This window comes from Sphaerodactylus townsendi, linkage group LG14 (assembly GCF_021028975.2).
Source record: "Sphaerodactylus townsendi isolate TG3544 linkage group LG14, MPM_Stown_v2.3, whole genome shotgun sequence".
Taxonomy (NCBI): domain Eukaryota; kingdom Metazoa; phylum Chordata; class Lepidosauria; order Squamata; family Sphaerodactylidae; genus Sphaerodactylus; species Sphaerodactylus townsendi.
Window position 1 is genome coordinate 31573919 of NC_059438.1, and position 27527 is coordinate 31601445.

At 45.4% G+C, this 27527-nt stretch overlaps 1 protein-coding gene across 3 annotated transcripts in view; it reads left to right on the forward strand.

Annotated features, from left to right (window-relative positions):
* LOC125443816 (zinc finger CCCH-type antiviral protein 1-like) overlaps window positions 1-27527 on the forward strand; it is a 50377-nt gene that overhangs the window by 19160 nt on the left and 3690 nt on the right. For 2 of the 3 annotated variants that reach the window (XM_048516153.1, XM_048516152.1), the window contains exons 2-11: window positions 4574-4706; window positions 7114-7366; window positions 7487-7630; window positions 14350-14445; window positions 15656-15779; window positions 17078-17246; window positions 18805-18925; window positions 19542-19635; window positions 25757-25844; window positions 27267-27397. In XM_048516153.1, coding sequence (XP_048372110.1) covers window positions 4574-4706; window positions 7114-7366; window positions 7487-7630; window positions 14350-14445; window positions 15656-15779; window positions 17078-17246; window positions 18805-18925; window positions 19542-19635; window positions 25757-25844; window positions 27267-27397 — 1353 coding nt within the window. Of the gene's footprint in view, window positions 1-4573; window positions 4707-7113; window positions 7367-7486; window positions 7631-14349; window positions 14446-15655; window positions 15780-17077; window positions 17247-18804; window positions 18926-19541; window positions 19636-20490; window positions 20548-25756; window positions 25845-27266; window positions 27398-27527 lie in introns of all 3 variants that reach the window. The other variant, XM_048516151.1, reaches the window with a different exon arrangement.

Genomic DNA, 27527 nt, shown 5'->3' on the forward strand with positions numbered 1-27527 from the left:
GTATACCGCCCTATCCCCGAAGGGCTCTGGGCGGTGTTCAACAAAATTAAATCATAATACAACCAAATGACAATCAAAGCTAAACAATCAAATTTCAATACAAATACAATACAAATAAATTACTGCGTCCCTTTTAAAAACAGCGGTTAGTACAAATTTAAAGTCAAAGTCAAAGGCGCCCAGCAAAACCCATTTTTAAAACCCTCCCCAAACGGGAAGACTGCTGGTTCCGTCAATAAAGAGATATAAAACAGAGGCGAGATTAGTTTGGCTAAGGTTAGTTTAATTTGTTTTTACTGTTCACGGGAAAGGCAAAGACAGTGACAATCCTCCCTCAACCGCGGAAAACTGTGTTCATCTACCATTTTTCATTTTAAGAGGTTTGATAGGACAATGGCTGTGAGTTTTGCAGGGCCAAGAAAACCCCTGTGCATCCTCTTAACTGGAGAGGCTAGCAATTGTGGGAATGGGAGATTATGCATGAAGATTATATTTGATATTAAATGAATAAGGAATTATTTCGAAACTTCTAATCAATATAAAGATGGTTCCTTTTTCTATGCCAAGCAGCAGCTGCAGATGGAAACGGCTAAAGAAAGGAATGTGATGCATTCCTGGTACAGAGTCAAAGGTTAGGAGCAGCAGTGGCATAGGAGGTTAAGAGCTCGTGTATCTAATCTGGAGGAACCGGGTTTGATTCCCCGCTCTGCCGCCTGAGCTGTGGAGGCTTATCTGGGGAATTCAGATTAGCCTGTACACTCCCACACACGCCAGCTGGGTGACCTTGGGCTAGTCACAGCTTCTCGGAGCTCTCTCAGCCCCACCTACCTCACAGGGTGTTTGTTGTAAGGGCGGAAGGGCAAGGAGATTGTAAGCCCCTTTGAGTCTCCTTACAGGAGAGAAAGGGGGGATATAAATCCAAACTCCTCTTCTTCTTAAAAGCTTGTTAGAAGGAATGCAAGAGAGAAGGATTTCAGAAATTGATATTGTATCTTCAAAAAATTATACTTTTAGCTTTTATATATTATGAATCATTACACTTGTAATCATGCTTCTACATTTTAATTAATATTGGAATAATTACTTGAGAATCTAGAAGAACACTCGCATTAAATGTATCTTAGTATAATTATAGCACGAGGATAATTATTTTGTACTAATTTTATATTTTAAACAGTGTGAGTTTTGCTATCCTGAAGGGGGAGGAGAGGTCTCTCCCTGAACCAAGAATGCTGAAGCTGTCACCTGGTGAAATAAAACAGGTGTCTTAGCTGCTGCCTGTTTCGGTGAAAGGGTGTAGGACCGCTTTGTGTTAGAGAGCAGTTTTAAGAGCATGGTGGGATGAGAATGCTGTCTCTTGAGAAATATTATGATTTCAAAATGAATAATGAGGGACTTTTAAAACATCTGGCAGGGGTAAGTTTTGGGGTGTACTGGAATGTAATGTGGTCATTTTTCCCCCTAATTTTTGTCTGTAAGAGACTGATGTAACAGCACAATGGTTTGTTATAGTCAGAAGGGAAGTCTGGGTTCACTGTATGTAGAAATCATTTATTCTTCTACATAGTAAGAAAAAATATCTCTTTCCTAAAACCTGGCTCTCTTTGTTCTTCAGCAGTCTTATCTTAAATTAACTGAAAGAGCAACAAAGCTCTTGCTCGACACAATTGAACCCAAGACCTTCAGAAGGACAAGTTGCCAGTGTTAGGTCAGACCTAACACTGGCCCTTTCCCTACTTACCTTAAGCCCCACGCTACTCTCCTCAAGTAGCTTGGGGTCCAGCTGCCCTCCCCACTTCAGGGGCGGCAAGAACGCAGCCGCCCCGACGCTGCCTCTCTCCCGCCCCTTCGACGCGTGGAATTCCTGGCGCCTTTTGAAATGGTGCCTTTTGGCGACCCTGTGCAGAGCGCGGGGTCGTGGGGAAGCCAGGGCGCGCACCAGGAATTGCGCGTGCCGGGAATTGCCCGCAGCAACCCTCGGGCAAAGGTGAGTGGGGAAAGGGCCACTGTTCCCATACCCATCCAGCTGGATCCAGAGACACCAATCATATTCAGGCTCTGTTTGGTGAATCCCTAGGAGCCTTGAGCCCAGAGGCGTATCTAGTGAAAATGGAGGCTATGGGCAAAATCTGAACCCCCCCCCCCCGGCACCCAGGTCTACCACTCGGAGCTGGCGCCCAGGTCTATTGCCTGGAGCTGGCGAGGCGCCCAGGTCTACTTCCCAGAGCCGGTGAGTGTGGCCTGGGCCTGGTGCCCTCCCCACGTGATTAGATAGCGTGCACCCGGGGACATGTCACTCTGGCAGATATGCCCCTGCTTGAGCCACTAAGTCATATCTCTTGATCTTCAAGCCTTGGCTTGGCAGCTCCCAGGAGAGCCTAAGGATTTGAGACTTTGCAGATCTGGCAGCCCCACCTGCAGCCATGTTACTTCCCACACAGTAATATATGTTTTTCTTCTTGTTAGCAGTGGCGTAGGGGGTTAATCGCTCCTGTATCTAATCTGGAGGAACCGGCTTTGATTCCCTGCTCTGCTGCCAGAGCTGTGGAGGCTTATCTGGGGGATTCAGATTAGCCTGTGCACTCCCACACACGCCAGCTGGGTGACCTTGGGCTAGTCACAGCTTCTCAGAGCTCTCTCAGCCCCACCTACCTCACAGGGTGTTTGTTGTGAGGGGGGAAGGACAAGGAGATTGTAAGCCCCTTTGAGTTTCCTGCAGGAGAGAAAGGGGGATATAAATCCAAACTCTTCTTCTTCTTCTTATAGCCTGGTATTGTTCCTGCAAAAAAAAAAAACCAGTTTTAGCTCTGTTATTAATGACTGTAAACTGCAAAGACAGTTTTCTTCTGTTGTTTGAATACAAGGTTTTTTTTAAAATAAAGCTCAGCAATACTGCGGTCACTAAAATAGGCGTGTGAGTTTTCCCCACTCCAAACTACCTTTTTTTTGTCAGACTCCAACCTCAGTTTCTAAGGATAAACACAGCAGAATTTGTTTGCAAGGAGTAAAATGTCAACATCTTCTGTTTACTAACACAATTCGACTGTTGATTCCCACCATTCAACTCCCACAACTATTCCCTATAATGAACTTGACATAAATAAAATTGAAGAAGAAGAAGAGGAGGAGTTTGGATTTATCCCCCCACCCTTTCTCTCCTGTAAGGAGACTCAAAGGAGCTTACAAACTTCTTTCCCTTCCCCCCCTCACAACAAACACCTTGAGGTGGAAGAGCTCTGAAGAACTGTGATTAGCTCAAGATCACCCAGCTGGCATGTGTTGGAGTGCACAAGCTAATCTGGTTCACCAGATAAGCCTCCACAGTTCAAGTGGCAGAGTGGGGAATCAAACCCGGTTCTCCAGATTAGAGTACACCTGTTCTAGAGTACACCACGTGATGCATTGCAGGTATATATGCATCTCAAATTAAAATCTCAACATCACAGGAAATGGCAGAGGTCTTTTATTTCGTAGCAAACTGTATATCAAAATGTGCGGGTGCGGAAGAAGGGCCTGAATATTGCAAGTTTGCAACTGTGGTGCTGTGCAGCTGTTTGCTTAAGCACTGAAACCTTGTGAGTCTTTCCCTGCGAGGTCATTGATCAATAAAGGCCGGTCCATACATTGCCAGGCGTAATGGGCAAGTTTTGCCAGTATTTCAACTTTCATCGCCCAGGTAAAAGCACTTTGTATAGCAAGCAAATGCCAGCTGTTCAATCACGTGAGAGAAATGAAGGTGATTCACACAAGGCACAATCTTCCTGCACTCACTGCAGCCTCCTAGCGCCGTGGTGGCGAACCGTTGGCACTCCAATTGACCATGTTGGCAGGGGCTGATGGGAGTTGTAGCCCATAACATCTGGAGTGCCAAAGGTTCGCCACCACTGTCCTAGCACTTAGGAAAAGAAAACTGTCCACGCAAGATGTTCTTTCCAATCAGGAAGGCTTTTACTTAGTAGTTGCAAGATTACACAAGACTATATTAGATAATACTACAAGGCTATGCAGAACACTTCAGCAAGACTATAACACTAGACTTAAGTCTGAATAAACACTAAACTAAGTCTGAATATAGTGGAATGCAGCAAACACAATGTTTAGCTTCTTATAACATTCAAGCAGGGTACTTTTCCCAGTAACAACCTTCATTAGACCAGAGTCACAGTTGAATTCACCAGTCATGCTAAAGGTTAACTGTTGCTGGTTGCCCCCAGACTGGCTGTCTCCAGCTCTTGTTGCTGAGTAAGCTTTCTACTGACTAGAAGATGAACCATTTTGGGAGGGTGTCTCCGGGGGCATGACACTAACCCTGCTTCTACCTTCCTAGCTCTACCTTCCTAGCTCTGATTCATTGTGTTGGACTCTGGGTGGTGATGTTTTCCGGTCACTTTAGACAGTGGTTGGATTTGGGAACAGGTTTGATACGTGGTTAAATATTACATTCCTCCAAGGAAATGATGAAGAACGTTGAAGCGTAGAAGGGAGGAGGTTTGGTCTCCGCACATCCAGTCACGGCTTATTGCTGACATTTTTTGCTAGTTTGTGATTTCCTCGCCTTCCCCTTTATTCTCAGGGCTTGCAAGTATTCTCACGACATCCTCTCAGAGGCAAACCGGAAAGTCTTGAAGAACCACGAACTCTCTGGCCTCAATGAAGATGAGCTGCGTGTCCTTCTGCTCCAGAATGACCCTTTCCTCCTGCCTGATGTGAGTTTTATTGACCCCGTAGAATCGTTTAGATATGTCTTTTGTTACAACAGGGGCCATAAGAGGGGTGTTTTAAAACGGGGCACGGCAGGGCCTTGCAGTCAATGAGACAGAACGAATAAGCTTCTCTCCTGCTTGGTAACAGATCTGCTGTGGTAGCTTTATAAGGATCGCAGAATTACGCGGCCGTTCTAAAGGTGATGCGAATTCAGCTGTTTTGGCAGTTTGCAGTATGGAGAGGAGAAGCGTGTAGCTTGTGTGCAAGTGGGTGTTTGAATGATCCCTCATGACTCATGACCCAATTGGCCATGCTGACAGAGGCTGATGGGAATTGTAGTTCCTGAACATCTGGAGAGCCGCAGGTTCCCTACCCCTGCTCATGAGGGAAGAAAATTGGAGCAAAGTTCAGCATCCTCTCCTTCTGGCGTGCTGCTTCTCTGTGTTTTTCAAATGTAGGAAATTCATTCATGCATCGCCGCCGCCACCACCCTGTGGCATGAAATAGTACCGACCGGAAGATTTTTCACTGCTCGATTTTGCTGAATTAAATTGGCTATGTTTGGGTCTGCCAGGAAGGGGAAGTCAGAATTTTTTGGCCATTTTAAAGGGGGGTTTGAGGATAATAGTAGGACCTAAGGTAGAAAGTGGGAAGTGTTTCAGAGCCTGGGGAATTCTTTTATCCAGATGTTTCTAATAAGCTAAGCTTGTATGTCCAGTTGCCAAGGTTGGGTTGGGAAATACCTAGAACCGTGGTGGTGAACCTTTGGCACTCCGGATGTTATGGACTACAATTCCCATCAGCCCCTGCTGATGCAAATTGTAGTCCATAACATCTGGAGTGCCAAAGGTTCGCCACCACTGACCTAGAGATTTGGAAGTGGAGCCTGAAGATTTGGAGATGGAACCGGAAGTGGGTAGGTAAGAAAAGAGACCTCGGTGGGGTATAATGCCGTAGAGTCCCCCCATCAGAGCAACCATTTTCTCCAATGGGACTAATCTCTATAGTCTGGAGATCAGTTGTAATTTTGGGAGGTCTCCAGGCCCCACTTGGAGCCTGGCAACCCGATTTGTGTGGCTTAAAGAGCCAGCGTCGTGTAGTGGTTAAGAGCAGGTGGATTCTAATTTGGAGAACCAGGTTTGATTCCCCACTCCTCCACCTGAGTGGCGGAGGCTTGTCTGGTGAAACAGATGTGTTGCTGCACTCCTACGTTCTGGCTGGGTAGTCAAAGTTTTCTCCTAACTCTCTCAGCCCCACCTACCTCACAAGGTGTCTGTTGTGGGGAGAGGAAGGGAAAGGAGTTTGCAAACCACCTTGAGTCTCCTAATAGGAGAGAAAGGTGGGGTATAAATCCAAACTCCCCCTTCCTTTGAAAGAAGCCACATTTGACTGAGGGACCTACCTTTGGCTGTTCCAGTGAGCTGGTGCTTGATCAAACTGGGATTTGCCCTCTTGTGCTCTAGAAGAGAAGTGATGATCAAGAGGCACCTTTTGAGCACAGCAACAGAGTGGCAATTTGGGGTTCAGTTCCAGTGACGCTTTTACACGTCAGATCCTTCTTTTTTACCTTTTACACTTCAGAGCTTTCTTTTCACCCCCCCTTCCTTGCTCTCTGCAAGGCACCCCTTATTTCTGCTCCTATTTCCCCTTCCATTCCCCATTCCATCAGTGCTCAGCAGCAGTGGCGTAGGAGGTTAAGAGCTCGTGTATCTAATCTGGAGGAACCGGGTTTGATTCCCAGCTCTGCCGCCTGAGCTGTGGAGGCTTATCTGGGGAATTCAGATTAGCCTGTACACTCCCACACACGCCAGCTGGGTGACCTTGGGCTAGTCACAGCTTTTTGGAGCTCTCTTAGCCCCACCTTCCTCACAGGGTGTTTGTTGTGAGGGGGGAAGGGCAAGGAGATTGTAAGCCCCTTTGAGTCTCCTGCAGGAGAGAAAGGGGGGATATAAATCCAAACTCTTCCTCTTCTTCTTCCTCTACCAATGCAAAGATGATTCTTCCACTCAAAAACCCTGAGGCTGAAATAACAGAAACGGTAGCCACATTTTTGCTGTGCACTTTGAACTAGATTCCCTTGGCTTCTGCTCACACTATCTTCACTGTTCTCTGTTGGATTTACCTTTTCTTTTTGTCCCCATGCTGTATATGCCTAATAAAGGTCTCTGAATCTGAAAAAAGCAGTTACAGTGACAGGACCCAGAAGCAGTCACCATCCACATTTATATGGCCTTGACCTGGAATCAGGAATGCTCCTCAGTCAATAGATGCCCTCCCCTCGCAGCCTGAGGGAGCAGTGCCAATTTTGCATCTCAACACCGGAACATAAAATAGATGTGAAGAATTAGTGTTATATGTCACGATCTAGAGGGAAATTGTGCCACGCCTTCTCCTTCTGTCCTGTTCCAGGTTTGCTTTGCGTACAACAAAGGAGACGGAACCTGCCCTCAGCAAGACGATTGTAACAAGCTTCACGTTTGCCGCTACTTTCTCAAAGGAAGTTGTCGTTTTCCCAGATGCAAGAGGTCTCACAACCTTTTGCAGCCAAATGAGCTGAAGCTGCTACTTGCCGAAGGGGTGGATGATAAGATGGCTTGGAATATCCAGACAATCTGTACTCACAAATGTGCTGAATTGGCCAAAGAATTAGGAACTCATAAAGGTAAGGACCTCTTAATGCTTTGTGAGCAGATGGAGTTGAGCATGCCCTGCTCCTGCAGTCTGCTTTGCAGAAGTACCCGTTCTTATCTTTAGTTGTGAAATGTGTCCTTCCTCCTTTTAGTGTGTCCCCCGAATCGCCCAACTTCTACAAGTGGAGAAAAAAAGAAACCAAGTGCAGTATTTCAGGAAGAATACAAACCATCTCCTGTTCAAGATTCTCCTCCATTCGTTTTTGTGAGCCGGAATTTTCAGCAAAATGCGGCAGGTAACTTTCCTACATAGAGTCCAAGATAACTCCTGAGTCCCCAGGGCAAAGGTTGGCGTTCAGCCTCCCCAGATCAAGGGCTGAACCAGAGTCGTATCTAGGGGAAATGTAGCCCGTGCAAATTCTGAGTTTTCTGCACCCGCCCCCATGGGCGGCTGCCCTCCCGCACCCTGACCAAACAGTGGTTTTTTGCACCAGGTCATCTCAAAGTCACCATCACATTATAGAACATGCCCCAACTCACAAATTTGAACACAGCAATGGTCCATGCCGGACAGAGGAAATAAATTTTTTGTTCTGTTCCCAGGGAGCCTCTGCCCTCCTCTATCACTTGTCCTGAAGTCAGTGTATGGATCCGGGGAGAAGGAAGAGGGGTGTGGGGGTGATTTTCTGCCCCCCATGAGACTAAATGGCCACGTTTGGTATTGCGGGTGCCACACTTCCAGCGCTTAGACAGCCCAGGACACTTATTTTACAGCAGAGGCTGTCATCACGGTTTTATACCCATCCAGAGAGAACTTGGGCAGCGAGCCAGGAAATTGGACGCTCTCAGTGGTACAATTGGCGGAACCTACTGGAAAGGCCAGCTACACGGGCATTTGATGACACCATTGCCCTCCCCAGGACATGTGAGCCAGCAGTGAGAGGGCTGGGCAGGACACGCCCTGGGAGATTATCTTTTTACTTAATATTTGTCATCTTAGGGCTAGCCGGGTTAGCCGGTGGCAGAGGCTTTCTGATCATCACCTGGACTATAACCCTAGATCACCAACTTGCAAACCTTCCATTGGACCAGCGCCTGCACGGTTGGCTCGGGTGGTGTGAGCCCCGGACCTACCATTTGCAGAGCAGAACGTCCATTATAGTAGGGTTTACTATTACTACCACCATACCCACTGAGAGCCTCGGCGGCTATAGTAACACCCTAGAACTCCCCTCATTGTCAATTGACACCCCCGATCTGTAATCTCCTCCCCTCCAACTTTCTGTCTACTGTTGATTAGATTGTATGAACTATATTGTTGGTAGGAATTGTAGGTAGCTATTAGAATTGAATTTGTATAAATTGTGGGTAGTTTATCAGAATCGAATTTGTATTTATTTTTGGCTTAACCTGACCTGTCTCTTAGACCAAGGTCCTTAGATTAGATTAGATTAGATTAGATTAAGGTTGATAGGGTAGGATTAGCTTAATTAACTGTGTTAGATATTATTCTGTAGGGTGTTAGCCAGGCTTTTTAGACAGAGGGGAGGTTGGCAGAGTCATGGGGGCACCAACTTTGGGGCTGGGGATCCCTGTATTGATGGGACGGGGTAGATATTGCGGTAGGCGGCGGCCATATGATAGAAGACACACGAGATATAATTATGCTCGCCTGCCTTCTGACCTCCGACCTATCGAAAGCGATGGTGGCTGGGATCAGGGACACTCTGCCCGTCTTTGGTGCTAATCAATGCCAGGTCCATCAATAATAAGACCGCCAGTGCTCGAGGACTTTCTCGGAGCCCAACAGGTGGACCTGGCATGTATCACCGAGACCTGGGGTGTGAAGGTGAGACCGTGCGCCTTAGGCGTAGGTCACCCCGGGTTTCGCATGTCTTCACCAATCGCGAACACAGGGCCGGGGGGGGCGGTGTAGCACTGTTCATCCGTGAATCTATTCCCTTTAGGGCAGTCCCCGTCCCGGAGGTCACCGGCATAGAATGTGTCGGCCTGGAGTGGTTGGCCCTGGAGAGGTTGGCCGTTCTCCTAGTGTACCGGTCGCCTAGCGCACTGGGAAACGGCCTGCCACAGCTGCTGGAGGTGGTATCGGACTGGGCGTTGCGGTTCCCCAAGCTTATTGTTTTGGGGGACTTCAACGCCCATGTCGATACCGCCTCATGTACAGCGGCTGCGGACCTAGTGTCATCCATGGCGACGCTAGGCCTCTCCCTAATAAATTCTGGCCCCACCCATGAGGCTGGGCACACGCTGGATTTGGTCTTCGGGTCGGGGATAAATCTGGTCGTATCCTCTACTGAAAGAGTGCCATGGTCCGACCACTATGCCCTGAAGGTCCGGGTGGACTTGCCGCATCAACCCCGTCTAGGCGACGGGCCAATTTATGCCCGCCCGCGGAGACTTATGGATCCACTTGGTTTCCTGAATGCTCTGCGGGACCCTGAACCCGCCGGCACGCTTGATGAGCAGGTGGAGGACTGGAATTCCCGGCTCTCCGATGCCATCGATGCTGTTGCTCCCCGGCGCCCTCTACGTCCCCGCGTGCGACGCGCTCCGTGGTATACAGAGGAGTTGCGTCGCATGAAGCGGGAACTTAGACGTCTAGAGCGAGTGTGGAGAAAAACTCGTGACGAAGCTGCGCGAACACCCTATAGGACGCTTATGAAAGCCTATGAGGTGGCGACGAAGGAAGTGAAGAGGGCTTTCTTCTCTTCCTCCCTCGCATCCGCTAGCTCTCGCCCAGCACAATTGTTCCGCATAATTCGGTCATTGACCTCCTTATCGGAGAGGTCCTCAAATTCTCAATTGAGTATTAGCTGTGAGGCATTTATGAGCTTTTTTGCGGATAAGATTGCGTCGCTCCGCCATGACCTTCCGCCCACATTAGTGAACTGGAGACTCCCTTGCCGTCTTCAGGCCCTTGTTTGGCCCAGTTTTCCCTGCTCTCTGAAGCCGCTGTCGACAGAGCCTTAGCTGCTGTTAGACCTACTACCTGTCCTCTGGATCCGTGCCCGTCCTGGCTTGTAAAAACCTGCCGGGCGGAGCTACGACCCCATCTGTTGAGTATAATCAACGGTTCCCTTGAGCAAGGAACCTTCCCGGATGGGTTGAAGGAGGCAGTGGTCCGCCCACTCTTAAAAAGACCATCGTTAGATCCGAGTGATCTGGCCAATTACCGCCCCGTTTCGAATCTTTCGTTTCTGGGGAAGGTAATTGAGAGAGTGGTGTTGGAGCAGCTTCAAGGTTTTCTGGATGGCGCATCGTTTTGACCCCTTCCAGTCCGGCTTCCGTGCTGGGCATGGGATGGAGACTGTTCACCGTCGCGTCACAGATACACTCCATTATTCAGCTTGACCGAGGCGGATCTGCGCTGCTGGTGTTGTTAGATCTCACGCAGCGTTTGATGTGGTCAATGAGAATGCGACCGCGACCTTTTGACCCACCGCCTGGCTGCCTCTGGAGTCGCGAGGCACTGTCCTTCAATGGATTGTCTCGTTTCTCGGGGCAGGAGTCAGCAAGTGAGGTGCGGGGATCAAGCCTCCTGGAAGTGCCCACTTCAATGTGGTGTACCCCAGGGGGCGCTATTATCCCCGCTGCTATTTAATATCTATATGCGACCCCTTGCTCAGCTGAGTACGGAGTTTCGGGCTGGTCTGTCATCAGTATGCAGATGACCGCGCAGCTCGTTCTGTTGATGGAGGGGGGAGCAGCCGCCGCTTCTGTGGCTCTACAGCACTGTTTGGGCGGTGCGCCGCTGGTTGGTTAGCGCCAGAGCAGGTTAAAACTGAATCCGTCGAAGACGGAGATCCTCTGGCTTGGCCGTGGGGAGGGTCTTTCCAGCCGCCGGTGTGGGAGGGGGCCACTTTGGCATTGACCCCCTCCGTCCGCGGCCTGGGGGTCCACCTGGATTACGTCTCTGTCAATGGAGACCCAGGTGGCCCATATACAACCCGGGCTGCTTTTTCCTCCTTCGTCAGGCCCGGCGGCTGTCGCCCTTGCTGTCCCAATCGTGCCTAGCCAGGTTGATCCATGCAACGGTCATCTCCAGATTAGACTATTGTAACTCGCTCTACGCGGGCCTTCCCTTGCGTTTGATCTGGAGACTAAAACTGGTCCAGCATGCAGCGGCACGTCTGCTTGCAGGTAGTGCCACCTGGCAGCATATTCAACCTATACTGTGCCAGCTGCACTGGCTCCCGGTGGAATTCCGGATCATCTTCAAAGGTGCTGGTATTGACCTTTAAGGCCCACGCGGCCTGGGACCATCGTATCTTCGAGACCGCATCACCCCATACGTCCCTGCACGGCCTCTCCGATCGATTGAGGCCAATTTACTAGTGGTCCCTGGCCCCTCGATGATACGGCTGGCCTCCACACGGGCCAGAGCCTTTACGGCTCTGGCCCCGGCCTGGTGGAACACTCTTCCTCCAGCTGTCCGGGCCCTGCGGGACCTGGGTGAGTTCCGCAGGGCCTGTAAGACGGAGTTGTTCCGCCGGGCCTTTGGAGGAACCGGCCGTTGATGGTGCCCCCGCCCCCGGCTCGGCCCGACATCTGGGCCAATTGTCATCTCAGACTCGCCATCCCCCTCTTTTTAGAGAGGGGAGGGAATTTTTAGATTAGAATGTCGGACGCCTTTCCCCCCCCTTTGGGGAAGGGAAGGGAACTACAACAGTAGATCACTGAACGCTATTTATTTACTGTAATTTATTACATATTTATTAGGAACGTTGTTATGGTTATCGCTGCTTTTAAATGTTTTAATTGCCTATATTGTTTTATTTCTGCTGTACACCGCCCAGAGCCCTCCGGGGATGGGGCGGTATAAAAGTTTAAAAAATAAATAAATAAATAAATAATAAATGGCTGCAGGCCGGGGACATTTGATCCCCTATGTCTCCCTCTGCAGTACGCCCATGGGCTGAACTGTGGTCCTAACTCAGTGGTGGCGAACCTATGGCACGGGTGCCAGGGGTGGCACTCAGACCCCTCTCTGTGGGCACGCATACACAGAGTTCATCATGGGGGGGGGGGAAATCACCCCACACACAGACATCTAGGCTAACCTGGGCCACTGGGCATGACATGTAGGTAACCCTGTCAAGTGCTGTTAAACCCCACTGATTTTAATGGGAAGAACTAAAGCGCAATCCTTTACCTGGGAGTAAGCTCAGTTGCTGGCAATGGAACTTGATTCTGAGTAAACCCTCCTAGGGTCATGATTCACCCATTCGAAGCATTGCACAGTTGCTTCAAAGCAAAGCCAATGACTACCACCAAGCTTACTCCCAAGAAATGCACGCCTTGGAGCCAACTGTTTTTTCTAAACTAAAACCTCAGTATTCAGGTTAAATTGCTGTGTTGGCAATTTACGATTGGCACTTTGCGATAAATAAGTGGGTTTTGGGTTGCAGTTTGGGCACTCGGTCTCAAAAAAGGTTCGCCATCACTGTCCTAACTTGTACTGTGGGATTGATTCACTTTTAGTTTTCTTTTTGTCGAACAGTGTTCTTTTTGTTAAACTGTGTTGATTTATGCACGGCAGTGACTTTCCAGAATAGAGAATAACAGCATGTCTTTATTAAGCTGATGATCCCAGATGATTTTTGTGAAATTAGATGCTGTTCTTGAGATGCACAGAAGCGAATGCTGACAGTTTGAATTAAGTGACTGTTGGTATTTACTGGGCTGTATCAGTATTTTCAGATATTCACAAAATTTGTCTGGGAGCCGTGTTTCGCTGTTGACTATTTCCACATTTATTTGTTTTGTTTGTTTAGTCTTCTTTCGTGTTGCATTCTCCATTCAGACGTTTCTGAGGAGACTTGCAAATAATGAGAAATAATGTTGAAACCGTTATCAAGATAAAAATATAAAAATCAAAAATAACATGAAAGATCATTTCAAAAGGCCACACATTTTGATAGTATTAAAATTATGAAACTAAACCAAAAACTAAAGTATCAGCATGTGCCATGTATCAGCACGTTTTAATTCGCGGAATTTATTGCAGTTGGGATTGCTTTGAGAGAATTTTTCTGCGTCTGTATCCTGCGATTGAAGCAAGTGAAATAGCAGTGCCTGCTCAGTCTTCCACTGAGGAAGGCAGCTGTTGAAAATATAGCTATTTACCACCGAGCGCGTTTTGGATATTAGACTCTCATTTGTGCCTGGAAACAGCTAAAATCCGCTGTTCCCTTTTGTAGGAGTTTTAATAGCTGGATGCCATCTTTATTTTAACTGATATAGAAATTGAATGCTGCTTTTAAACTGTTTTAATGTTTAACATATTTATTGTCCTATTACTGTTGTGAACCGCCCTGAGCCCTCCGGGGAAGGGCGGTATAAAAGTAGAATAATAAATAAAATAAATAAAAATAAATATACTGCTCCTTGTTTATTACACAGAGAGCTGTCGCAGAAATCTCCTTTGGGGAGAACAGAAGCACACGGAGGTGTACCCAGGTGCTCTACTGGACGGATTGAATCCAGTCAATGCTTTTATAAGGATTATGTCTCATCATGTTTTTGTAGCATTGTGATTGTAACATTGTGACTGTGTTATAAAGTTACATTTGAGCAGTCTTGACCATTGCCTCGTTCTTTCACTTTGCATTTTACAGATTAAATTGCGCTTTCTATATCTTTGTGGTTTGTTTCTAGCAGCCAGGAGTATGGGGATTTCCTTTTCCCCCCTTGTTTGTACACTGTACTCCACTGGTGTATTTTTTTTGGTTTATCTCATTACTGGACCAGTCTGTTTCAGGTGAACTTGTGACTCCATGGTGGGTCATGACCCACCTGTGAAATTAAGGGCTTTGCTTAAACCCATCTCGTGTCAAGTTGAATTAACCCCATGTAGCCCTAACTGGCATTGGTTTGAAGTCCTGAACCGGGGGACCATCAAGCTTCTATCACAGATCTCAATTTGTGCCCACAGCCCGCAATTTGACTTTTCTTGGGTATTGATGGATTTGGGTTTTTTTCTTTTCTCCTACAGGTGTAAAAGCCACTCCTACTGCTAAACCTCCTCAGAATAAAAAGTCAAGTGATGAGATCTGTCTGTTCTACATCTGGCAATTCTGCAAACATAGAAGTAAGTCCAACAGAGAAAGGTGGGGCAGACTTCCCATCTAGACTGCTTAGGAGCAGTGTCTCCTTAGCATCCTTATGCCACACTGTTTGCATTTCCTGTCCTTCCCTGACCTTCGTCCACCAAGGAAACAGTGTTGGCAGCAGCAGAGAAGAGGGGGGCAGAAGACTGCAAGCAGTGGGGAATGGGAAGCAGCTGGGATACTAAGGGGGGGGAGGGCTTAAGTTCCCCATTTTCATTCCCCCAGTTAAATTAAGTGGCCATACAATTTGCATTTCCGTAAGGGCTGTTTCAGCTGTAGATGTGGAAGCAGATTACAGCCCAACATGACTGCAGTTGTTCTGCTCACACTTCGGGGGGGTCAGTACCGGGGTCATGTACCGGAGAACCCATGTGGTACAGAGGTTATGACAGTGGTGGCGAACCTATGGCACGGGTGCCAGAGGTGGCACTCAGAGCCCTCTCTGTGGGCACGCGCAAACAGAGTCCACCCCCCACACATCTAGGCTGGCCTGGGCCGCTGGGTTCGATTAATAGCATTAAACCTAAGACCTAGTTTTGGGGAAGCAGTGTAGGTAACCCTGTTAAGTGCTGTTAAACCCCACTGATTTTCATGCGAAGAACTAAAGCGCGATCCTTTACCTGGGAGTAAGCTCAGTTGCTGGCAATGGGGCTTGCTTCTGAGTAAACCCTCCAAGGGTCGTGATTCACCCGTTGGAAGAGTTGCACGGTTGCTTCAAAGCAAAGCCACTGACTAACACCAAGCTTACTCCCAAGTAACATACGCCTCAGAGCCAACCATTTTTTCTAAACTAAAACCTCAGTATTCAGGTTAAATTGCCATGTTGGCACTTTGCGATAAATAAGTGAGTTTTGGGTTGCAATTTGGGCACTTGGTCTCGAAAAGGTTCACCATCACTGGGTTATGATGTCAGAGTAGGATCTGGGAAACCCAGGTTCGAATCTCCACTCTGCCATGGAAGCTTTCTGGATGACCTTGTGCCTTGAGCCTCAACCCTGTCATGTGTTTGAATGGGAGACCTCTTAGGAAAACGAGGGGCATGACCCAGAGGCGTGCAATGGCGAACCACCTCCAAATGTCTCTGGCCTTAAAAACCCTACTGATGTCATCAGAAAACACAGGACCAGTTTGAGGTGGTTACCCAGAACGGGGGGTAAAGAATGCACTCTCAGCACTTCCTGTTGTTTGCAGATAACTGTGAGATGATCCATTACCATCTGCCTTATCGATGGCAAGAGTTCACTGGAACTGCCTGGAATGACTTTGCCCAAATGGAGGAAGTTGAAAAAGCCTATTGTGATCCTTCCATTACAAGGTATAAAGACAATCTCTCCTTCTCTGGGAAAAGCTCTGTTTATGGCATTGCTAAAAGCGGGACTCGGGGTTTTCTGTGTGGTCCTCATTCCCTTTCTAAAAGCAAGATGGCGACGCTGATCTCTCTCCGCCGGCTGCCTTGCTCAATCCCGTGGGCTTCCCCAAAAGATGGCTCTTCTGTTTTAGAAACATGAATGCTGCATTCGCCTCTTTCATTCTGGGAAACTGGATTAAAATTTGTTTATATGTCTCTGGGGTGACCACTGAGTAAAGCTATCATGGGATGATTACCATAAACCTTAGACTAGGCTTCATATTCATGATATTTTTGAGTGGTAGGAGATAGCACACTATCTGAACCATTCATACAATAACCCTGTAAACTAGTCTCGTCCCATTGTCTCCTAAGAGAGCGGGCAGAGGGAGAAGGTGAGAAAAGCAGTAGCTTGACTACATCAGGGCTGAGCGAAAGATAGAACACAGTCCTGACATGGACCCCCGGCCAACTCTGGAAGACTTCTTGCGATTGGTACCTTCTAGTGAGATTTTTGCAAAGAATGTTGTATTTGGTTGTGGTGAGACTCTGAAAATTAGCAAAGCTTGGCTACCAGTACTTAAAAAATGGACTGATAACCCCACCCGTGATACAATGCACTCCACCACACCTATGCATAGCAAGTTCCACCCAAACACTTACCAATTGGTTCCCCACCCTGGGACATGGACAATATATACCCCACTAAACTTTCCCTTCTCACTAAAGACAGTGTGAAACAGACTTTTCTCTGTGATACACCTCTGAAGATGCCAGCCACAGATGCAGGCAAAACGTTAGGAACAAGAACTACCAGACCACAGCCCGGAAAACCCACCACAACCAGTTGAATCCGGCCGTGAAAGTCTTCGACAACACAATGTTGTATTTGGTCTGATCCTGCCAGATGCTTGCTGTATCCTTGTATGATCAAGCTTCATTTTACTTCAGATGTTGAGGCTCCTTCTGCCCAGTAAGAGTTCTCCACCAGAAAAGCTACTCTGAACCTGCCACTCTAATGTGTGGAGTAAGGAGTGAATTTTGCCCATTCTTTACCGAAATCAAGTTATCCAGTGCTGCATGACTCCATGGGGCCCTCTCACAACTGGGCCATCCTCACTACACAAGCCCTGTTCCCGAAGTCGTGTTTTTTTGTGATGAACTGTTGAGAAATTGTGTACATTATATATGGAAGATCAGAGGTGAGGGTTGTTCTTCACAGATGGAGCCCGTTCACTGTCGACCTCTCTCTCTTATTCTCATAGCCATCCGAGTTTAAACATCAATTTCAAGACCATGATGTCTTACGTCAATCCAGTTCGACGTCAGTCCACACCGTCATCCGTCACCAAACTTGCCAAATTTGTCTTCACAACCAAGTGGCTGTGGTATTGGAAGAATGACCAGGGCAAGTGGATTGAATACGGTCAACAGGTCAGTATGCAGCTTGTTAATCGTCTAATACTCTGAAGAGCGGCTCCTTCCCTCATGTGAGCCTTTTCAGATGTTGTCTTCGAGGAGAACAATTCAGTCACAGAAAGTGGTTCAGACACTTCTGTGCCTTCTCCTCTCCCTGTGAGGAGAAAGTGACTTGTAACCCTGGCCCAAAAAGTATCTGGCTGTCCACAACTTTTCGGCCCTGGCTCTGGCTTGGGGAATTGCTCTGTCAAATAAGGCCAGGACCCCTGCAGGATTTATCTCAATTCTACAGGATGTGCAAGTCAGAGCTATTCAACCCGGCCTGTAGTTGAGGGCAGCAACAGGGAGGAATAGGTCCATTTTGGATGGCCTCCCTTCTTCCTGTTTATAAAGGCAAAGCATAAGTTATTGGCATTGTTCAGTGTAAGGACTCGGGCGCTATCAGCCCTTGGTTTGCAGCCTGCAGAGTTTTCTTCTGGGAGGGGATGCCAACTTCTGCCTGTCAAACACCCTCTTCTGGGAGATGCTGTTCACCACCTTCCTGGTTTGCCAACCTTCCGTTGCTAAAGGGTCGCCTTTGTCCCTCCCTGGGATCTTGCTGGATCTTGAAGAGATGAAGCCTTCCTTGCATTTCTTGCTTGGGTGAACATCTTCCCCCCCTTTTTAGGGACAAGTGAAAGATGATCCCAGAAGAGTAACAAAAGCGTGATGTTGTGTGCGGCTGGCATTTTGTGTACGCCAAGTTGCCTTCTCTAGGCAGACAGCACACTAAACACACTAGGGATACTACAGAGTGTGCACCGCTTTTCTGGTGTCCGAGCACTCCACATCAAGAACTTGGCTTAAAGACAGGATTGGAGACCGAGTACAGTACATGGGGAAGTTTAGACTGGGCTTTAAGCCACTCAGCCGCTGTGAAACATAGTTTCCTAGAATCATGGTTGTAAAGCTAGAGTTCTTCTGTGAAGCCTTCAGGACAAACATTGGTATATTGGTAGTAAATGAATCTTTGGCAAAATCAGGTTGTGGGGAGGGTTAGGGTTAGGGTGGTCGTTTATCTTTTTAACTGTCATACATTTAATTTTTGTTAAAGCTTTTCCAAGAGTATTTGCATCACCTGGTAATTTAATGCATTGTTAACATAGTTATTAATGGTATTGTCATCTGGAGACTTCTGGTTTGGCCATTGTTCCAAGAAGATGCAATCAACTTATGGTGCTGAAGAATCCTCTAAATATCGTGGTAATCTGAGGTGCTCGGACCCAAAAATCAACCCCATAAAGGGGGGGGGGGACTAGAAGAGGGGGGAAAAGCTGATCTTTTATAGGTCACCAGCATGTACCAGGCACTGACTCTCTGCCTTTAAAATCAGCGCTAGTGCATTTTGTACTGTTTTGTTACAAGGAAAATAATTGTTTTTATTAAAGTAGTGTGATATGTCAGTGTGGAAAGAGGGAGAGTATCTTCCCCCTCTTGCTATACTGGACCAGTGAAGGCAATCTATAGTACCTGCAGATGACTAAAGGAAATATTACTTCCAATAATATGGATCATTCCATGTTTACCTTTCTAGGATGGACAGCGCCAAGGCTCCACATTAAGTTCTGATGATCTGGAGAATTTATACTTGTCGCAGCCAGATGGCACTTTCCAGTTCCAAGCGGGCTCCCAAAACTACGAAATAAACTTTAAAGGTACTGTACCTACTCGCTCGAATAGACAGTGATATGGTGGGTTTTCCGGGCTGTGTGGCCGTGGTGTGGTGGATCTTGTTCCTAACGTTTCGCCTGCATCTGTGGCTGGCATCTTCAGAGGTGTATCACAGAGGGAAGTCTGCTACCTCAGTGATACACCTCTGAAGATGCCAGCCACAGGTGGGAAAACCCACCACAACCAGTTGAATCTGGCCGTGAAAGCATTCGACAAGACAGTGATATGTTCAAAATTCCTGTAGGCCCAGATTTCCTCAACCTCCTGTCATATCAGGATGGACTGGGAATACTTAATTTACAATTTGTACATCAGGGCAGGTTTGCAAGGGTGCATAGGGAAACGTTTCAGGCCCTCACCTCAGTGCCTAGAAATCCCTTCCCATGAAGTTAGTTGGCCTTTGTTTTAGTTGGCTTGCAGTGACTGGTGGAAAAGAGGGGGGTAGAATGAAAAGTGAGGCTAGTTGATGTAGTTGTGAGGACTGAGATTGACCTGTTGTTTCCTGAGGCAGTTTTATAATTTTTTAGCTGGCCATTTCTAAGAATAGATCAAATAAATTTCTTTGCACCCTTCTGAGGAAAACACACATTTTCTTTCAAGACATGATCCAGAAAAACCTGAACTTCCTAACCCAGAGAGAGGTCCGGAGGCGCCCAAAATATGTTTCCTCTGAAGATGTGAAGAAAAAGAAAGGGTATGACATTAACTTTTATCTTTCAAGAGTCTTTTGCAGGCCATTCCTCATGTAAAATAGTGGGTATTGAGGTGGGGGCCACATGCGATGTTGGCTTATCCAAGCTTACAACTTACTGATCGTTCCAGAGATGGGTCATTTTTGTATCAATTTTATATCATGGTCTGCTTTTGGTGGCAGGAATAGCACACAAATGTTAGGGTGAGCAGCTACTCAGAAAGAAAAGAGGAAACCCTTCGGACTAAAGGACAGAAGCACAGAAGGGGTTGGGTGGGGAAAAAATCCAATGAAACCCCATCAGGCAATATGAATATGCATGAAAATGGTGAAAAAAGAGAATATACTACAATTGAATAGATGGCAAAAGTCTTCAAAAGTGGTCGTTTATCTTTTCAATTGTCATATATTTATTTTTTGTTAAAGCTTTTCCAAGAGTATTTGCATCACCTGGTAATTTAATACATTGTTAACATAGTTATTAATGGTATTGTCATCTGGGGACTTCTGGTTTGGCCATTGTTCCAAGAAGACGCAATCAATTTACGGTGCTGAAGAATCCTCTAAATATCATGGTAATCTGAGGTGCTCGGACCCAAAAATCAACCCCATAGGGGGGGGGAGAACTAGAAGAAGAGGTGGAGGTGTCTGGCACAAGCAGTGGTTAACGTGCCGAGGATCAGCTCTCCAACCAACGTAACCAGAGGAAAGAGAAGTCAGGAACGAAAGCCAAACTGTATAAAAATACGAAAATTGCTGCGAATTCATTCAATAACCCCAACTTCCCTAAGAAAAACAAACAGAATAAGAAAGTTAGCTTACTGGATTCTCTGTCTCTTTGCGAACTACCAATTAAAGGGAGAGATCGCTGAAGCGAAGACAGTGCACCTGTGAAATAGAAGGTGACGTCAAACGGTGAGTGTTGTGTTCAAGAAACTTAATGCTAGATAACTGACAGTTGATAATTGTGAGATCCTAGAAAGAGGTGAAATATCTGCGGCAGAGAAAAACCTTACGGCCCCTTTAAGAGCTTCAGAGGGAGTGCTGTGGCCACGGTAGCAACAAGACAGCTGAGAAGACTTAGGTGGATTCCGCGTGGACCAAAAACGGGAGCGAAAATGGTGTAAATCCTTTTATACTGTTTTAAACCATTTTACACCATTTTCACACCACTGTTTTTGGCCCATGCGGAATCCGCCTAAGCGTTTCCAGTGTAGTTTAAAGGTTAAAGACCAGAGAATCTTGCCTAGATGCACTTCCGGAAATAACTCAACTGGAACAGGTGAGGTTAAGCAGGTAAAAAAAAATTCAGCAAAACAAGTTGACTGAGTGAAATACTGCCAGAAATCACCTAATAGACGAGGACTGTTAACATAGAAAAAAGAAAGAAAGCAGCTGACAGGAGACTGAGGCGACGACATAAAGAGACTGCAAGTACTGTCATTAAAACACTATTAAAGACAATGACATAACCAGTCTGAAAAGAAGACAGAGTAACCAGCGAGTAGCCTCACATGGTTGTGTGAGTTTCCTTGGATATCATCACAGTTCTACAATGTCAAACAGAAATAAAACCAATTCTGTTTCATTGGTGAAATCCAATGGCTTGGTGGACAACAAAACACCTGAAAGAGTAATGGATACTAATAAGCGTCTAGATCAACTATTGGAATTGACACAGGAAAAATGTAATAAACTAGACCAGGATATACAAATGGTGAAATGAGAGACATCATAGATAAAAAAGATGGACTCTAAATAAACTCCAATTAAGCAGTTTACTGAGACGCTGAAAGATAACAGTGAAAGATTAACAGTCACAGAAGATAAGATAGAGGGGCTACAAAGGTTCTACGAAGACCAAGCTGACCAACCAGCAATCCTGGAATTAAAACAAAAAGAAAACACGTTGAGAATCCATGGAGTGAAAGAAGCACTAAAAGAAAACATTATGGAAATAATTTTGCCAATTCTATCAGAGGTATGGGAAAAGGCAGAAGATGCTGCAAAGAATGAGATAGACTGACTGTACAAGGTAAACTCCCACTATGCCAGAAAGAAAAAAGTGCCGAGAGACATTATCCCGATTTGCCTGCAAAAATCGATGGGCGTCTTTATTCGAAAAACTCATTCAGCACAAAAAAACTCATTGACGGTACTCCCCTGAAAATAATGAAAGAAACACCCCAAAACATATTGAGAAAAAGAGAAAACTACGCTAAGCTGACTAAAATAGTGGGGCGGTGCTTGTGGGGCGGGCAACACTGCCGTAGGGGCGCAGGTCGCGTGTGTGCCCCAGGCAAAGTTTCCCCTCACTCCGTCCCTGACCAAGTCAATTGGCTGTTCCTTAAGTAGGTATAATGAAAATTTGGAATCTGTGCAGAGTTTAATAATGTGATACAAACTGTCTACACTAAACAGAATGCAAAAATCAAAATTAACAATATGCTGTCACAACCCTTGGAGAAATTTTAAAGGGACCCACCCTTTCGCCCCTCTTACTCATTTTGGTTACAGAAGTGTTGTTGAATGAAATTAGAGAAGACCCATTAATAAAAGGAGTAAATTATAATGGCAAAAATTATAATTGTCAATGACATGGGTTTTTTGGTTCAAAGCCCAATTGACAATACCTCCAAACTACTCCAGAAGATTAACGAATTTGGCGTACTAGATGGTTTTAAAAGAAACGAGACAAAGACAAAGAGGTTGACCAAAAATTTGTCCCACAATGAGACCAATAAACTCCAAAAAAATTACAAATTTCACAGTGGGGAAAAAAAAGTTAAATATCTAGGATTAATTCTGACAAGTAATAACCAACAACTATTCCAGAATAATTATACCAAATTATGGAATGAAATGAAAGAGAACTTTACAAAAATTGAATTATTTAAATTTTATCACTAATGGGCAGAATCTCTCTTGCCAAAATGAGTGTGCTTCCTAAATTTATGTGTCTTTTTCAAAATTTACCATTAATCAAAACTGAAAAACCGTTTGTTGATTGGAATAAAGAATTAGTCAAATTTATTTGGAATGGCGGAAAGCCACGAATGAAATTTATAAATATGATTGATACAAAGCATAGAGGAGGCTTTTCATTAACTGATTTAAAACTACCCTGTTTCCCTGAATATAAGACATCCCCTGAAAATAAGACATAGTAGAGGTTTTGCTGAAGTGCGAAATATAAGTCATCCCCCGAAAATAAGACATAGCAAAGTTTTTGTTTGGAAGCATGCCCGACGAACAGAACACAGAAAAATAAGACATCCCCTGAAAATAAGACATAGCGCATCTTTGGGAGCAAAAATTAACATAAGACACTGTCTTATTTTTGGGGAAACACGGTATGCCTCGAGTCTTGTGCTTTGACTTGGATCAGAGAGTGGATAACTCTAACAAATTAAGACTTACAAACACTAGAAAGTTATGGATCACCCACGGGATGGCATGACCAGTTATGGCCTGAACAAGGGGGGGAAAAACCAAGGACTACGGTAATTAAAAATCATTACATTAGGAAAACATTTAAAATATGGCACAGATACCAAAAAATACTATATGATAAGTACCCAGATGGGTTTAAAGATTAGAAACATTACAATTTAGGACTGGCACCCCAGAGTATAAGATGTTATGCTGCAAAGATGTTTTGGTGAAGGAAGTTAATATTCACAAATTCAAAACACGAGAATCAATACTTATTGACAGTAAAATGTGCCAATGGTTCACCTACAACCAGCTTTAGAGTTAGATAAAGATAAAGACGGCTGGGATTTCAATTTAACAGAAAATGTGTTTGATAAAATTATAATTGGAAGGAAACCCAAACTAGCAAGATCTATGAACTATTACTACAGTACAAAACAGAACAAGAACAGGTCAAAGTGACAATGGTCAAATGGGCTGAGAATATAGGCAGAACTATACAACTAGATAATTGGTCAACCTATTATTATTATTATTTATTAAATTTAGTATACCGCCCTATCCCCGAAGGGAATTATTATTTTACACCCTATATAGCTTTAAGAGCTATATATTATTTTACACCCTATATAGCTTTAAGAGAGAACAACCTTAAGATGTTTCATTGTCGGTATCATACTCCCCAAAAACTTGCAAAAATGTCTAAGGGTTACTCACTTTTATGCAGGAAAGGCAACAAGAAAATAGGGTCCTATATTCATATATGTTGGTCCTGCAAAAAAATGAAGAAATTTTGGTTAAATATCCATACACAAATCCAAAGAATTTTAAACACAAACTTTCATTTAAACATGGAAACTTACCTCTTAAGCCCTGTTCTCTCAGAAATGTCTTTTTCAGCTGAAAACCAACGTTTATTTTTCTACCTATCGTCTGCAGCAAGTCTCCTTGTGGCCTCCAAATGGGGAACACCAGAGGTGCCAACAACTGAAGGATGGGTCTACAAAGTTCCAGAACTAAGCATAGAAGATAAAATTTTGCACTACCCATATATTATTAGCAACGATCCAAAGGCATATAATGTTTACGAAACAAAATGGGAAAAAGGGAATGGATATTTAAAACATAGATATAACTTATAAGTTAGACTTAACTCATAATAGTTTCTTTGGCTATAGAGTTGTTAATTTTATTATGTATTAAAATAAGAGAGTCTACATTATTCTGTTTATCGTTATGCAAGTTTAGATTACGGAATTGTATAGATAGTTGGGGAGAAGTCAACCAACAATTAACTTTTTTTTCACTCTCCCCTTTTCCTTTCTTTTTAACAATATAGTGTAATAAATTTTCCTTTCTACTACCTTTTCATTGTTCCCACCCCTCACTTCCCTCTTTTTAGAGTAGCTTAATATTTTCTTCCTTCTATTATTTTTTGTTTGTTACACTAGATAACTGCAGACTTTGCACTTGCTGTATTTGTATCATACAAAAATACAAAATGCACAAATAAAAATATTTTTGAAAAATGGTATTGTCATCTGAATTGTATAAGTGACATTGATCATTTTTTTTAGTGGCCTCCAGGTAAATTTTATTGGGTTTTTTTCCCACCTGAATGTCATACCCTCCTGTACTTTTGTATGAACCACAGCGTAAAGCAGAGGTGTCCAACTCTGGTTCTTCAGATGTTCATAGACTACAATTCCCATTAGTCCCTGCTGGCATGGGATGGGAATTGTAGTCCATGAACATCTGAAGCGCCAGAGTTGGGCACCCCTGGAGTAAAGCATCAGAGCCAAGCTTCTCAAGCTGTGGGATGAGGTCTCTGGAAACACTATTAAGTTCTTGGGTGAGCTGGGAGGAGTCTTCTAGTAGGTACATGGAGTCTTCCTCTCTGCCTGTTGACTTGTGGCTGTGCAGCTGCCCCCTCTAAGGAAGGGACGAGGATTCAGGGCTGTTGCAGGGGGTAGGGGTGGTACCAGAGTTGCAGAGATTGAGAAGAGCCTTCAGAAGCAAAACCCACCCCAGAAGCACAGTACAGACCTTCTTCCTGGTGGCTTTTTTGCACAGAAGTTGCTGGCACCTGCAGAAGCGCAGCATTTGGGGGGGAGGGGGGCGTTCTTTCCACTACAGAAAACTTAGGGAGGGAGATAAGCAGTGATTTTTCTCATTTTCTGCTGGGCTGTTGCAGGAGGTGTAAAAGGCAGAAAGGCACTGGTTTCCATATGTGCAGAAGCCCAGCAATAAGGGAGAAATAAAGACTCAGGCTTATTCCGCACATGCACAATAATGCACTTTCAAACTGCTTTCAGTGCTCTTTGAAGCTGTGTGGAATAGCAAAATCCACTTGCAAACAGTTGTGAAAGTGGTTTGAAAACGCATTATTTTGCGTTTTCAAACCACTTTCAAACTGCTTTCAGTGCTCTTTGAAGCTGTGTGGAATAGCAAAATCCACTTGCAAACAGTTGTGAAAGTGGTTTGAAAACGCATTATTTTGCGTGTGTGGAAGGGGCCTCAGAGAGAGAGGTTGATCAGAACCATAAATAATGGCGGGTAAACAGCTTTCTAAAAATTCTAGCCTGGGCTGCTGTGTTAGCTAAACTGAAGCAAAGAGAGGGAGTTGCTGTGAAGGTTCAGACAATAGAAATGTATTCTCACCTGTGGTTTTCTTTTGGGCATTGAACAGCTACAGAGAGCAGTCTTCGGCATCTATCCCAGAATCAAAGTATCCCAGGGAGTGGGATAAATATGCGCTTCCTGAAATTGGGTACAAGGTAAATGCATTAGTAATGTTTATAAAGTTGACACACTGCAGGTGATGCAATGAATCCAATCTGCTTTTCTGGGAGGGGGAAAGGAAGGAGGGGTCCCTTTTGATCACCCAAAAATGTCCATACTGGGGTTCATGAGATCTGCATGGGCAAAAGGCTTTTTGGACAAGAGCTATGACAAAAGGAGGAGAACTGGACGAGATGGAGCATAAGAGCTGGCTGGGTGCAATTCATTATTTGGTTCTGTCTGCCACGTTCTTGATTAGATCTAGCGTTCTTGTAATCCTAATCTGCCCACATCTCCACCTGGAAGGACTATGAGTGGTCCTTAGCCCCTTAGTTCAGAATGGGTGGATATCTGTTAGAATGGTTGCAGTTTCCAACCGACTCCTCCACCCCAATTCTGCCTCTTCAGTTGCTCATCTCCTATCCTACCTATAATCTAGCACCATTTTTAGAAGATATGCCTCTGGGAAGAGGGCAAAACTGAATCATATTCCAAGCTTGTCATTCTGGCAGCTGTATCTTCACTGCGTGCCTTCCAAAGAGAGCCTCTTCACAGGTTTAGGAATGTTTAGTCTTTATGTTCGTAACAAAACAAGGGAGTCGCAGGGTGATTCTGCCCAGGCCAAATATAACTGGTTCAGGCCCTTTTTAAAAGTGTTACGAGGGAGAAGTTTCCATAGAGCTCGCCCTGCAAACGTACCTAACCTGTTATATTTGCCTGATCCCCGTCAGGAAATTAGCAACTTTTTTTCTTCAACCTGGGTTTGTCGCTTCCTGCTTGCCTGTTTGAACTACAGCAAACAGGAAGTGTTCTATTCCCACCCCCTTCCGTCCATCATTATTATAGATTCCCCAGGCAGCCACCATTAAGAGTGGATTCTCTAATAGGTGGCTGCTGTGTTGTGCTAGTAAATGGGTCCGGGGGATTCTCATCTGCGCGGTTCGCAATGAAACACTTCCTTTCCCATGCGAACTGCACTGCCTCCTGCTGCTGGGATCCCAGTGATCCTAACTGGTCCCTGCACCCGCCATGCAAATGGTGGCAAAGGCAACATGGGTTAATTTAACCCAGGGGTCTTCAAACTATGGCCCTCCAGATGTTCATGGACTACAATTCCCATCAGCCCCTGCCAGCATGGCCAAATGGCAGGGCTGATGGGAGTGTCGGACTATAAACATCTGAGACCCATGGTTAATTGATTCTTTCTTGAGATGGCTGAAATATGGCCACTCAGATGTTCATGGTTCTAATTCCCATCAATACCAGCATGGCCAGGCGAGGCTTCGATGGGAATTAATTCGATTGGAGCAACGGATAACATTAGTATTGTTGCACTGTGAAATACCCACAGTATCAGCCGCAGTGTTCTCCAGTCACATTCAGCCACGGGACTAAATACTGTCATCCTTTTTGTTTAGGCAGTGGAGCTCAACAAAATCTGTGCTGAATACACAACAATTGAGAACCTCTTTCAGAAGACGATGAGCGCTTATGTCATCCACAGCATCCGGAGGATTCAGAACCCGTCCCTTTGGCAAGTCTTCCAGTGGTTTGTATCCCATTTTATCATGTCATCACCCAGCCAATATTATAAGGGGACTCAAGCATTTATTTACTTATTTCTTTTGTTGGATTTGTATCTTGCCCAGTTCCTGGCCGAGGCTGGGCTCAGGGCGACG